General features: G+C 32.3%; 1 protein-coding gene across 4 annotated transcripts in view; it reads left to right on the top strand.

The window, feature by feature from the left end:
* ANLN (anillin, actin binding protein) overlaps positions 1 to 13,989 on the top strand; it is a 60,136-nt gene that overhangs the window by 23,294 nt on the left and 22,853 nt on the right. For 2 of the 4 annotated variants that reach the window (XM_057733127.1, XM_057733128.1), the window contains 13 exons: positions 1,043 to 1,153; positions 1,844 to 2,082; positions 2,785 to 2,930; positions 3,211 to 3,358; positions 4,318 to 4,453; positions 5,088 to 5,270; positions 6,231 to 6,357; positions 7,145 to 7,193; positions 7,286 to 7,342; positions 7,942 to 7,980; positions 8,236 to 8,257; positions 9,182 to 9,285; positions 10,134 to 10,187. In XM_057733127.1, the coding sequence (XP_057589110.1) occupies positions 1,043 to 1,153; positions 1,844 to 2,082; positions 2,785 to 2,930; positions 3,211 to 3,358; positions 4,318 to 4,453; positions 5,088 to 5,270; positions 6,231 to 6,357; positions 7,145 to 7,193; positions 7,286 to 7,342; positions 7,942 to 7,980; positions 8,236 to 8,257; positions 9,182 to 9,285; positions 10,134 to 10,187 (1,415 nt within the window). The remainder of the gene's footprint in view (positions 1 to 1,042; positions 1,154 to 1,843; positions 2,083 to 2,784; positions 2,931 to 3,210; positions 3,359 to 4,317; positions 4,454 to 5,087; positions 5,271 to 6,230; positions 6,358 to 7,144; positions 7,194 to 7,285; positions 7,343 to 7,941; positions 7,981 to 8,235; positions 8,258 to 9,181; positions 9,286 to 10,133; positions 10,188 to 13,989) is intronic. The other 2 variants (XM_057733129.1, XM_057733130.1) reach the window with 2 other exon arrangements.

Raw genomic sequence — 13,989 nt, 5'->3', positions numbered from 1 at the left:
CTAACTTTGTTCTCTTTCAAAATTGCTTTGGATATTCAGGGTCTCTTGAAATTCCATTTGAATTTTAGGACAGACTTTCTATTTCTCCGAAAAGTGCTGTTGGGATTTTGATAAGAATTGCATTGAATCTGTAAATTTCCTTGGGTAGTATTGACATCTTAACAATATTATGTCTTCCAATCCGTGAACATGGGATGTCTTTCCATCTATTCGTGTTTTCTTTAATGTCTTTCATCAATGTTTTGTGCTTTTCAGTGTACAAGTTTCTTAATTTCCTTTTCAGATTGTTCATTGTTAGTATATAGAAATGCAGCTGGTTTTTGTGTGTTGATTTTGTATTCTGCATCTTTGCTGAATTTATTAAGTCTAACAGGTCTTTGTGTGTGTGTGTGTGTGTGTGTGGAATCTTTATAGTTGTCCATATATAAGATCATGTTATCTGTGAACAAAGATAATTTTACTTCTTTTAAAATTTGGATTCTTTCAATTCTTTTTCTTGCCTGTTGCTCTGCCTAGGACTTTTAAAAAGCTATGTTGGATAGAAGTAGTGATAGTGGGCTTATCTCTAGCTTGTCTTGTTCCTGATCTTAGAGGAAAAGCTTTCAGTCTTTTATTATTAAATATAATGTTAGCTGTGGGCTTCTCATATGTGGTTTTTATTATGTTGAAGTAGTATTTTTCTATTGCTAGTTAAGTGTTTTTATTGACACTTTTTTTAAAAAGTGAAAAACAAAATGCAGAATAACATGTATAGTATGATCACTTTCTGATGAAACGAAAGGATAAATACATATGTATACACAGGGGGAAAACTGGAACAATCAACAATAACCTGGTAATATTGGTGTCCCTTTTCTCCTGGTGGGGAAAAAGAGATCAGAAAGTTAAGAGAAGACAGGTGCTTTGGAGGATTCTCTACTTTAACATTTCTTGATTTGAAATGTGTAATTTTATAATCAGAAAAAAGACACATAAAATTCCTTAACTGAAAAATTTTAAGTTTTTATGTATATTCATATGGTTTTTCCTAAAAATTTTTTAGGTTTTACTGAATGTGAAATGACGAAGTCTAGCCCTTTGAAAATAACATTGTTTTTAGAAGAGGAAAAGTCCTTAAAAGTAACATCAGACCCCAAGGTTGAACAGCAGACTGGTTGGTTTTCATTGTTTTCATTCTTTGTTTCTTGTTAACTGTGGACAAACTAGGAGAATTAATATTCTCATATTTAAATATGCAGTGTTCTATATTTCAAAATGTCTTTTGATTTTATAATACTCTTTTTTTTTTTTTTTTTTCAGGTAGGAAATACTCTAGCTTTCATAAAATACAGTACTGTTATCTTTAGGTCCCAAGGCCCTGTGAAAGTCTGGTTAAGGCTATCACTCACTTTCACAGGGATAGGAAATGTGCTACCCTTCTACACTCTGCATGTATGATTAGAGGAATCAGTGGCCCTTGAAGATTATTTGTGAACCTTGCCCTAAGTGGTGTTAATATTTTCCTATTATTGACTGCAGTGTGAAAGGGCAGTTCCCAACAGTAGAAAAAAAATTATTTGAAAGAATATTTTTTGTAAATCTGAAGCTTTTGGCTATTATCTTGCAGTTTGAGTTCTTAATATTCTTCCTTAAACCCAAAGCATTGAATCAGCTTTTGATAGTTTCCACCTTCATTACTTAGAAAACGTTATTGATACTTAATAGTACTCTATTTCATTTTGTTTCTTTGAGCTTTTTTCCTGTTTATTGAGTAAGCATATGAATGAATGTTAGGTTTTCTCTGTTATCCCTTTAATTCTTAAAGGTCTGAATCACAATATTCACCTACTGAAATATTTTTCAGAAGCAGTACGTGAAATTGAGATGAGCGTGGTTGATGATGATGATATCAATAGTTCAAAAGTAATTAATGACATCTTCAGTGATGTCCTAGAGGAAGGTGAGCTAGATGTGGAAAAGAGCCAAGAGGAGATGGATCAAGCAGATGCAGAAAGCAACGAAGAACAGGAAGATGCCCTGAATATCTCCTCAATGTCTTTACTTGCTCCATTAGCACAGACAGTTGGTGTGGTAAGTCCAGAGGTAAGAAAGGACTAAATGTAAACAGGCCAGGATATAAAGAAACTAAGTAGAATTGGGATCTCCTTTTGTTTTAGTTGGTGCATAGGAATTTGGCATGCTATAGCCAGGGGTATTTTGCAAACCTGATGTTAATTCTCTTAAAAGAGAGCTTAAAACTCTTCAGTGGTTTCCTGTTGGCATTAGGTGAAATCCAAACTGTAACATGGCTTAAGAGGTTAGACGTTTGGGCTCAAATCTTGGCTCTGCTATTTACTGATGTTTATTGGTCAGGTTATTTAACACCTTTGCCACAGTTAAATGTTAAATTAGGTTAAAAACAGTACCTATATCATGAGGTTGAAGTGCATATTAAATCATTAGCATATTAGTATTTAGTACCAGACAGATAACTAACATTTATTGAGAGCTAACTCTACTGTTATTAGCTATCACCTTAAATTGAGTAACTGCAGTTTTTTTCTAAATTGATTCAATTAGAAATATTCTTTAAAGAGAGTTATAAGTGTAGGCTTCAGCTGTCTTTGAACTTTTATTCTTACACATTTTAGGAACTTACTTTAGTTTGCCTTGTTTTTATGATGAATTGGTCGACTTATTGGATATTTATTTTTTAGTAATAGAAAAGTCATTCAATTCCTCAGATTTCTCATTTAGAATCAATGTCATCCATAAAATCTAATATCTGGATGTGCCTTCCTGCAGAATTTAGTTTCTTCGCCGAGATGGGAATTGAAAGACACCAGCATAAGTGATGAAAGTCCAAAGCCAGGAAAATTCCAAAGAACCCGTGTTCCTCGAGCTGAGTCTGGTGATAGCATTGGTTCTGAAGATCATGATCTTCCTTATAGGTGAGAACATCTTGGAAGACATTCACTCACTAAGGGTCATGCTTTAGATTGACATAACAGGTTTTGCTATTTATAATTATAGTGTTATTAATATTAATCTTTATAAAACTTTGAAATAGCTTTGGTCCGCCTCTCTTTCACCCAGTGGCATTTTCCATTCTAGTTAAGTGTTCTACTGATATGTTGCAATATCAATATTAAATTCTGCTGATATGCTCAATAAAGGATAGTGCTTAGTGTGTTGCTGGACTTCTAATAGAGTATAACTTATTTCCTGAAGCATTGATGCATATAGATCTCAAAGAGTCAAAGAAACAGACCGTCCTTCAATAAAGCAGGTGATCGTTCGGAAGGAAGATGTTACTTCAAAATTGGATGAAAAAAAGAATGGCTTTCCTTGTCAAATTAACATCAAACAGAAAATGCAGGTATGTACTGTGGAAAGGGGATTTGGAATGTTGATAGCATGAGATGGTGAGCTCCTTGAGGACAAGGGCCCAGCCTTATTCATCTCTGTATCCTGAGTGACTAGGACAGTGTCTGGCATTTAGGAGCTCAGGAGCTCACTCCTGAATTCAGTTTGTGAAAAGCCTCTTTATTGGAAAAGTTGGAAATGTGTTTGATATTGCTGAAATATTTATTTTTAAGAATGTTAGTTATATACACAAATGAGCCTATCTATGAAGCAGAAACAGACTCACTGACGTAGAGAGCAGACTTGTGGATGCCAAAGGGGAGGGGGATGGAGGAGGGATGGATTGGGAGTTTGGGATTAGCAGATGCAAACTATAATATATAGAATGGATAAACAACAAGGTCCTACTGTATAGCACAAGGAACTATATTCAGTATCCTGTGATAAACCATAATGGAAATGAATATGAAAAAGAATGTATATGTTTACTGAACTTTGCTATACAGTAGAAATTAATGCAACATTGTAAAGCAATATACATCAATAAAATAAATTTTAAAAAAAGAATATTTGTCATAGATATCCTTAAAGTATAATTATAAATTAGATGATGGTGTAATGTGAAATGAATTTTGCTCTTGGAAGTTCTTTTATGCTAAGGAAAGCATTTAAAAACTTATACATGTAATTGAAATAAAATGGATCAGGTAATTTCTAAATCTCTATTTTGTTGGATATAGCCCCAATTATAATTTTAATGAGTTGAAAGAATGTTTATATTTTGATTATTATAGCATGTTAAATGTTTTTGGTACATAGTCTGGAAACTTGAACAGTGAAACTGTAACGTTTTGCCTTTCCTCTCTGGAGATTTTGGAAATTACCCAGTTGGATAAATTATAATTAAAGTTTAAATGAAGTGAAAATGGTGATTAAAATTTGAGTTTTTTCTCCTCTTATTGGTTTCACTAGGAACTCAATAATGAAATAAATTTGCAGCAGACAGTGATCTATCAGGCTAGCCAGGCTCTTAACTGTTGTGTTGATGAAGAGCATGGAAAAGGGTCACTGGAAGAAGCTGAAGCAGAAAGACTTCTTCTAATTGCAAGTACGTGTGATACACCTGAAACAATTCAACACAGTTTCAAACCAGGAAAAACTCATTTTGTCTAGTATATTGAGAAATTTCTAATTTTCGAGAAAGGTTTTTTGGATAATCTGTTTCAGCTGATCTGTTTTTTGTTTGTTTCTCATAAGGTTTGTGAAAACACTGCATGTAAAATAAAGTATAGTTTTCATGAAAGGGTGAAAGAACCTGGAATGCATTTGAAGAAATGTAAAGCGTATGCTAAGAGTGATTACATGAATATATTTATGCATGTGCGCACACACACACACTCTATCTCTGTACCTGTCTATATATGTATTGCTAAAGACAAGTATGTGAATTTTGTTGTGTGTGTATGTGTGGTGATGGATGACAGGGCATGTTAGGATGGAGAGGTTAACCATACAAGAAAACTGACCAAAAGTTGAAGTGTTAAATGATAAGGATTTTGTGAACAGTTGAGCTATCAAGGTTTTACCTAACTATCTACCATCTATTTATAAGAAGGAGGAGTTACTGATTTTGTCTTTGGTGTTGTGTACAATTGCCACGAGTGCATTTTCTTGAATTGGTTTCATTTAGAAACAATTGCAGTTTTAATATTTGAAATATTAACTTGCATATTTCTACATAGCTGAGAAGAGAATACTTTTGATTGATGAGTTGAATAAATTGAAGAATGAAGGGCCTCAGAGGAAGAATAAGGCTGGTCCCATATCCCAAAGTGAGTTTGTGCCTTCCAAAGGATCAATTACTTTGTCAGAAATACGCTTGCCTCTAAAAGCAGATTTTGTCTGCAGCACAGTTCAGAAACCAGGTATGGTGATTTTTATTTACTTCTAGATCATATGTTAAATTATGAACCTCACCTAGATTGGAATTGTGCAAATGGGAACAAGTAGAGCCTGCATAAAGATGCAAGGCTTGTATCTCGGGCTTTTAGTTCCTTTTATGTAGATGTGTGTGTAAAAAAACCAAGGGAAAATTTCATGTATTGTCTTACTGATCCGTACAATAACAGACATGGCTCTAACTGAAAATAAGGCTTATTAAACATAATATTGAACATAGAATAAATTATTAAGATGAGTTATTCTGACACAACAGACCATTAAACTTTCATTAATTTTATTGTGGCAAGTATTAGGCATCTACAAGAACTTACTTTATTCTATTTAAAATTCATTCCATTATGGAAATTTGTTCTATGAATCCTGAATTACTGGTTGTGGGAGTGAAGAGCACCATAGTGTAGATACTTATTTTGAAATTTTATTCCCTTTATCCCTCTAGATTGAATAAATAAACTTTTCTAAGCAATGTATTCTACTTAAAATCATATTTAAACAAAGTGGGTAAAGGAGGTTATGGCACTAGTATCTGAAAAACAGGGCAGGATGGTAACTTTCACAGGAATATAGTATTTTAATCTCAGTTTTGAAATAATAAACCAGATTTACCTTTTTGAGATATATACTATTAGCTAAAGAATTTCAGGTCAATAGGTAAAATTTGAAGTCAGCAGAAATTGAGGAATGTGTAGTGAAGTTATTTCAATTCACAAAATAGGAAGAGACCTTGATGATGCTATTCCAGGAATATGTCTGTCTGCCTGTGTCTTGTCTTTTCCTGTCTAGAAAGTTGACTTTAGAAAATTTTAAACAAATTTTATATAAATCAGTTGCAGTATTACTTTATTCGTTTGGTCTTCCAGAATGCTGATTAGCTAAATCTGATTTTGCTTGTGCTTATTAGGTAATGTGATTATTTCTTACAGATGCAGCAAATTACTATTTCTTAATTATACTAAAAGCAGGAGCTGAAAATATGGTAGCCACACCATTAGCAAGTACTTCAAATTCTCTTAATGGCGATGCTCTAACGTTCACTACCACATTTACTCTGTGAGTAAATCAACCTTTTGATGGTTCAAACATATTTTCCTTTTTTAATAGTGTTAATACAGTCTAAGCATACAGGTAGAATTTATAAATCTTTGAAATGTATGCTCATGGTTTTTGTATGGACAAATAACCCATTTTTCAATTTGTGGATTTAACTCTTTTATGTTTCTGATCTTTTCTTCCATTGAGTAGCATGTTTCTCCTATGTGACTATAGGTATTTCATGTTTTGAAATGTTTTAACATATATATTTACTATACACACACACAAAATCTGAATCACAATTTTTTAATATATGCTTTAAATCTCTTAATGTACTTAAAATTCAGTCTCAGTGAAAGACATTTGTATTAGTGTCACAGATTTATTTTGAAACTAGAGGCAAAATCTAGTTTGGAAAAAAAATTACTTTTATTTTATTTAGGATCTTGAGTTTTAAAAACTGAAGGAAAAAAACAAAAGCAAAAAACTGAAGAGAATGACCTGTATTATAGGAAAAAATACTGTTTTTACCAATTTTTATATTCTTGAGTAGTTTATAACTATTTTTTTTAGTTTTAAAACACAGTGAATTCCTTTATTTACTTTCAATCTTGTAACAGTATTTGTGGCATCTTTTTTTTTTTCTTATTGGAATATAATTGCTTTACACTCTTGTACCAGTTTTTGAGGTACACCAAGGTCCATCATCTGTATTTATACACATATCCCCATATTCCCTCCCTCCCTCGACTCCCCCCTGTGGAATCATTTTTAATGGCATAATTTGGTATTTTTATTTTTCCAGGCAAGACGTGTCCAATGACTTTGAAATAAATATTGAAGTTTACAGCTTGGTAAGCAGTTAAAGCTTTTTAAAGTGACTAACAATGTATTTTTCTTAAAGATACCCAATTTTAAGTTAACTATGCTTTGGATTTGTGTGTAGATACAAAAGAAAGATCCTTCAGGCCCTGATAAGAAGAAAAAAGCATATAAGTCAAAGGTGAGAATGAAAGAAACCTAGTAAAAATATAATCAGAAATAGGAGATATAATGTTAGTTTAAAATTGTGTATGCTTTTTAATATAATAATTATCAAGCCTTTGGGTTGTTTTTATGCCTCAAATTTCTAGTTACTGCATTTAATAGGTTTGAAAACTGAGAATAAACTTACAGTGAGTGACTATGACCCTAAGTATAAGCTACCGACACACTCAGGCTAGATAATTCTATTTTCTCTGTATCTGCTTGACAACTAATTTAAACTTTTCTCAAGCTTTTCCTCTGAATTCTTGTCTTACTAACTCCTCTAAATCAGACTTAAGAATGATGTGGTCGCCGTATGAGGACTAGAAATGGCTTTGTTTTTCTCCTTCCTAGCCTTTGCTCTTTTGTTTTTTCTAAATCATCATTTAAAAGAATTTTATTTAGCTTTAATGGAAAAGGAATAACAGCATGGTTAAAGCCTTAATAAAGGACTCAAGTATAATGTGTTGATATTTAAGAATTATTTTCTCTGTGGGAGAATCTCAAGTTTGGTTAGTTTTAAGCTCTGAATCATAATGTTTAATAGGAAATATACTAAGTTATCTTTTCTTCTAGGCTATTACTCCTAAGCGACTTCTCACATCTGTAACCACAGTAAGTAGAGTTTCTAAAAAGTTGAAGTTGCTTGAGAAATCTTCATCTTACACATATGATTATAAATTGGTTAACCATTTCTAAACCCTAGCACTTTGGAAATCTTTAAAATATCCTAAAAGGAAAAAATAATATTTTCTGAAATGTAGGCCTTACAGTGTTAAAGAGTTTTGTACTTAATATTTAAATCTTTGTTATCAAATAAAGAAAATAACTTATGTTCTTCTCCACACCTTTTTTTTTCTTTTTTTTAAGAAAAGCACCCTTCATTCTTCAGGTGAGTGGATCTTGAACTATTTGAAATGTTAGAATAAGGAAAAGAACTAAGTAGTTGCATACTTAATATGTATAGCCATCTCATAAACACTTTATGAGTGTTTATCTTAGTCTCCTTTGAGTAGTATTTTCTGTATGGTTTTTAGTAACATATAAGATTACTGGCAAGAATACCCTGCTGTCTGAAACCACCACAGGCCATCAAACATCACATTGCTCAGGCTCTAGCAGGCAGTATGTATAGCATACCTAGTCACTTGACAACTGTAGCAGGTAGCATTACTCTTCAGCCTAGCTTCTCTTGTTCTGTAGATTTGTTTTATACTGTCCATACTGAGGAGTTTACCTCTTTTAACTGTACTGATCATGATTGGCATTGTATCATGTCAGAAAAGGATCTTTCTAGTTCACTGGGAACTTGAGTGCCATTAAGCCAGGGAAGACTTCCAGAGTGGCATTAGGCCTAAATTTTCCAAAGGGGATTAGGATTGAGCTGGTTTCACTCACCTTTGGACTTTTGATCTCTGTTTCTTGGCACAAGAGAATAAGAAGATAAAGTCCTGCTACTCATTATGTCATCCTAGACTACAGCAATGAAGTTTTTCATATCTTTTATAGGAAAATTGCTTTTTATGTACACATTTTTAGGTTCTATATCTTTAAAAACACATCTGTCTCAAATGTTAAGGAGTGCCCATACCTCACTTAAGTTACATGTAAATACTTAACAGTTTTCTTTCATTAGGAAATATGCTGATGTTTTCTTATTCCACCCCCCACTCAGCCCCCATATGTAGAGATAGAAGAAAATAAAGCAGTTTTTTCCTGTGGCAGTTTAATTTCATTCTATTAGGGTGGAGTGAGTAATTGTTATTTATAGTTACTAAAGGCACTCTGAATTAAACGTCATTTCCTTTTTCTTTAGTTATGGCCAGTCTTAGTGCTGTGCGTACCAGCAACTTCGCCCTTGTTGGATCTTACACACTGTCATTATCTTCAGTAGGAAACACAAAATTTGCTCTGGACAAGGTAATCCAAATTTATTTATTTATTTATAGAAAAATTAGTTAAATGGAAATGCCCCACCCAGTACTTTCAAGTATTTGAAATCTTTGAATATGTATGTTTTTAGAATTGTTCATTTTAATTAGACATGGGTTTATCTGCATGATATATTTTTCAATGTTGGAAGTACTTCTCCCCTGTATCTTAATAATTAAGTCTTCAAAGCAGCATATACTGGTTTATTCTGTGTCAATTCTGACTAAGGAAGTATTGCTTCTTGCGTATAGATGTTAAGCTTACAGTTTTAAATATAGTTTCTTGCCCGTTTGAAACCAATATTTTGAAATGACTAACATTTTTTGGACTTAGTTTTGACAAGATAGGGAAAGATAGGCTAATTTCTTGGAAAGGTACTCATGAATCTAAGGGATTTTCTTCCCATACTTTCCTCTCCGAGTTTAAGACTTCGTAGTTCAGATCTGTGTAATATCACTACTGTATTGAGTGCTTTTTCACCACACTGTAAGGACTAAATATTTAATAGCTAACAAGACGATTTTAAGTAGTAAGAGCAGTAGAGGCAAAGTTTAGTCCTAGGTTTGGTTCCTGCTGTATAATATGGACTGTTTAAAAATATTATGAGATTTCTGTAGTCAGACTATAGAGATGTTTAAAAAAATTCATGTAACTTTTTTTTATTTATTTATTTATTTTTTTAATTATTTTTTTGGGGGGGTACACCAGGTTCAATCATCTGTTTTTATACACATATCCCGGTTCATGTAACTTTTAATTTAGTAATTCAGCTAGTTTAACAAATTGAGTGATTCTGGGTCTTTTTTTCTCTTTGTCTTTTATTTTGTTTGTTTTAGATAAATTATGATGTAAAAGAGCGAGAGCTACTGGGCTATATGTTCCAGGAAAAGGTTGCCATATTTTCTTTGCTTGAAACTAATGAGCTTAAAAATCAGTTCTTATGTATTTGTTTTACTAACCACTCTTGTGTCTTCTTGGTTATTTTGAATAATTAAGGACATCATGTAAATTATTCTTTCTTTAGACCCTTGTAGATGGGCATCTTTTTCTTTACTCTCATAATTCTTTAAAGCTTTCTTTAAAAGTTCCCTAGTTTTTTTTCATGCCTGTTTGGTATTGGGGCTCTTTTTTTCATGTTATAATTCTTTAAGATTCTATAGTCACTTCAGCATTGATTTTTCTGGGTACCAAAATGCCAAATTAATAACTATGTCTAAAACTAAAATGTATTCAATATTGTTGATCTCCTCTCTATTGAAAGAACTATTGGTGATGTTTTAAGTAAAAGTTGAAAACTTTTATGGTCTTAATTGGCTAATAGGTATGTTGCTATGTAGATGATGCTCTGTTCATTAATTTTAAAATTAAAATTCATTTAGTGGTAAAATTATACTAAATAAAATCATATATTTTAGAAGGTCTTTTTAGGATTTTTAATATCTTTGTGAAGATCAATTGCAAGCATTTTGTGGATTTATAGAAATGCTAATTTGCAAAATGCTGGATAGTATATATTATTTTTTATTTTAAATTCTTAAAACAAGATTTGCAAATTAGGTAAACATAAAAACTAAGGTTCTGTGAACTGTATGCCTTACTCAGTGTTGTCACATAGCCAATTTCTATATATGTAAGAGATTTCATCGATCTCTAAAATGAAAGAAATTTCAATAACGTTAAATATAGACTGTTCTTTAAAAGTTTTTTTCACTGCCATTTTAGTTTAAAATGTCACACAAATTAAAAATAAATTATATGTCCATTCTCAATAACTTTTTTGAAATTATAACTTTAAATATCCAACCACCTGATCTGAGTGTAAAATCAAATCACGCAATTTAATTGATTGTGTCCAATACTGTAAAGTCTCTTCCTGAATCAAATACAATACAATTTAGATGTAAAATTTGTCACAAATGTGCTTTTTTGAGTGGCAGGGGGAGCAAATATTTGTTCTAATATCTTGTAGTTGATTTAGGAGAATATTAAAATACTTAAATTTAGATGTTCTTTAAATTGGTGGGAAAAATGGAAAACCTTCCATACTCACATAGTAATCCTATTTGATTAAATTTGTGAGAGTAAACAAGTCTCCCATATCCTGCCAGAGACCATCAGTGCAAGGGAGCATTTGCTTATTTTACTGGTATCTTGACCAATGAAGACAAGTCCTGGGGTTATCTCTGAGATCCCCTTCAGAATGCAATTTCTTTTGAGGTTAACCCAGAGTGTTTGCTTTACAAATTTAGGATACCACTAAATTTGCTTTTTCATTTGAGGTTATAGATAGATATCTGATGTAAAGTCTGCCATCCTGGAATTTAAATTATGAATCTCAATGAGTCACACTCTCAAATCCTTTCTTTGAATAGAGAATCCAAAATAGTCATAGTTTTTACTATACTTATATGGATAAAGGGAGAAGCATATCCTACAACTCATCTTCTGACTTTAAGAAATCTCATAGATATTTATACCTTCTAGGAAATAGAAATGTCAATTTAAATAGTATTAGGGCAAACAACTGTGTAGAATTTTGAGGTTGTAGGAAGAGTAAGTAGGTGTTCTGATGTGTCCAAAGCTATCCTGGTTTATGCCTGTTAGTCTGGTATAATTATTAACAGGTATAATTATTCTCGCTCAGAAATATCCTGGCATATAAAAAATTACACAGTCATCCTGATTATAGGGTACATTTTATAACTCTTAACAATAATCTTTGAGGTGTTGATAATTTTAAAAGATCATTTTGTTAAACAGAAAACAGAATAGAATCATACGTTTTCACGTCTCCCAACTTGACAGGGTGTAGTAACATGGACTGTTCCATGAGTATTCTCAGTTCACTTCAGGACAAGCTTCTAACCAAGAATATTGTCTACTTTTCACGGCTGTAGAGTAATAGGGAACATTTTCTCCTCAACTTTCTGAGATTCTTCTTACCAGGAGCATTCTCTGGGCTAAATGGTAGAATTCTATTAAGTAGCATTGAGAGGCTAAGGAACTTAACACGGACAGCGTGGAAAAGAAAATGGCAAGGGAATTTATAACAAGTACAATAATGAGGCATATGATGTTTTGACTCTACATTATACATGCATTTGAAATTCAGAAAGTTGAAGGTTTATTTTATGGAGTTGGTCTATTGAAATCTATACTTTTTGGCCAAAAATCTCCTCTTTAACTTCTCTTTCTTAGGTTGGTTGATTAAATTTTTGGAAACTGACCTTATAGTAAAAACTTTCAAATTTAGACTGAACTAAGATTATTCCAGCCAGGGTGTCATTCTTTTTCACTGGGCAGCAGGAATGACAGAATAAAGCATCCCCGTTCCTATCTTGACCCAGAAGTCAATATGACTTTAAATATATGGATGTTACCATTTTACCCTAATGATACAACTTTTCCAATTGAATTTTCCTAATATTTGTAATCTCTAATTCACATTGAAAATCATTTTACATTATCACATATACTTAAGCAGCTTTTATAATTTAAAAGATACTTTTGACATGAGGTCTCTTCACTATTAATATACTGATAAGAATGATTTACTTAAATATATTTCTAATGTGACTATTTTAATGCTAGACAGAAAGCATAATTTTATTAGGAAGAAAATATCAATCCCTCAAACTTCCAACTAGTAAGAACAACATGTCTCAATTTTAGGCACTTAGTTTTTGTTTTGTCAATTTCTGCTTCATGTATTTTAAAGCTGTGCTATTAGGTGCATAAGTATTTAAGATTATTATATCTTCTTGATGAATTGTTAACACTTTATCTCTGGTAGTTGTCTTTATCTTAAGGTCTATTTTGTCTGTTATTAATAGAGTCATATCAGCTTTCTTATGATTAGTGTTTATATGGCATATCTTTATCCATTCTTTTTTTTTTCCCCTGGCTGTGCCATGCAGCATGTGGGATCTTAGTTCCCCTACCAGGGATCGAACCCATCGTCCCTCCAGGGAATTTGCTCTTTTTCCATTCTTCATTCTCAAGCTATCTGTGTCCGTCTATGTCAAATTTGTGTCTCATAAGCATATTTTATGGTCATATTTTGTTATTCAGTTTAACAAATTTTTGTCTTTTCATTAGAGTGTTTAGTACATTTATATTTAATGCAATACTAATCTGGTTGGGTTTAGTCTACCACAGAGCAAGCATACGTATAGTCTACAGGCTAAATCTGGCTCTTGGCCTGTTTTTTTGCTGTTGTTGTTAAGTTACTTTTGTCACAATTAATGAACCAACATTGATATATTATTATTAACTAAAGTTCAGCAGCCTGTTTTTGTAACTGAAGTATTTGATACAGTCATGCCCGTTTATGTATTGTCTGTGGCTGCTTTCATGCTACAGTGGCAGACTGAATAATTGTGGCAGAGACCATATGGTCTGCAAAGTCTAAAATATTTATTGTCTGGCCATTACACAAAAAGTTCACAGACCCTGGTGAATTTTTTGTTCTTTGTTTTTTATGTCTCATCCATTCTTTGTCCATTTGTTTTTCCTTTCTTGACTACTTCTAATTGAGTATTTTGGTAATCATTTTTATCTTTTCTATTGGCTTTTTAGCTATACCTTCCTGTATTCTTTCTCAGTTATTGCTAAGGATTACAATATGCATCCTTAGCTATTATTATTACTATAGTCTATCTTGAGATACAGTTATTCCACTTCATGTACCTT

The sequence above is a fragment of the Hippopotamus amphibius genome, chromosome 4 (assembly GCF_030028045.1).
Source record: "Hippopotamus amphibius kiboko isolate mHipAmp2 chromosome 4, mHipAmp2.hap2, whole genome shotgun sequence".
NCBI lineage: Eukaryota > Metazoa > Chordata > Mammalia > Artiodactyla > Hippopotamidae > Hippopotamus > Hippopotamus amphibius.
The sequence above is the reverse complement of the archived record's forward strand: the minus strand, read 5'-3'. Positions and strand labels throughout refer to the sequence as shown.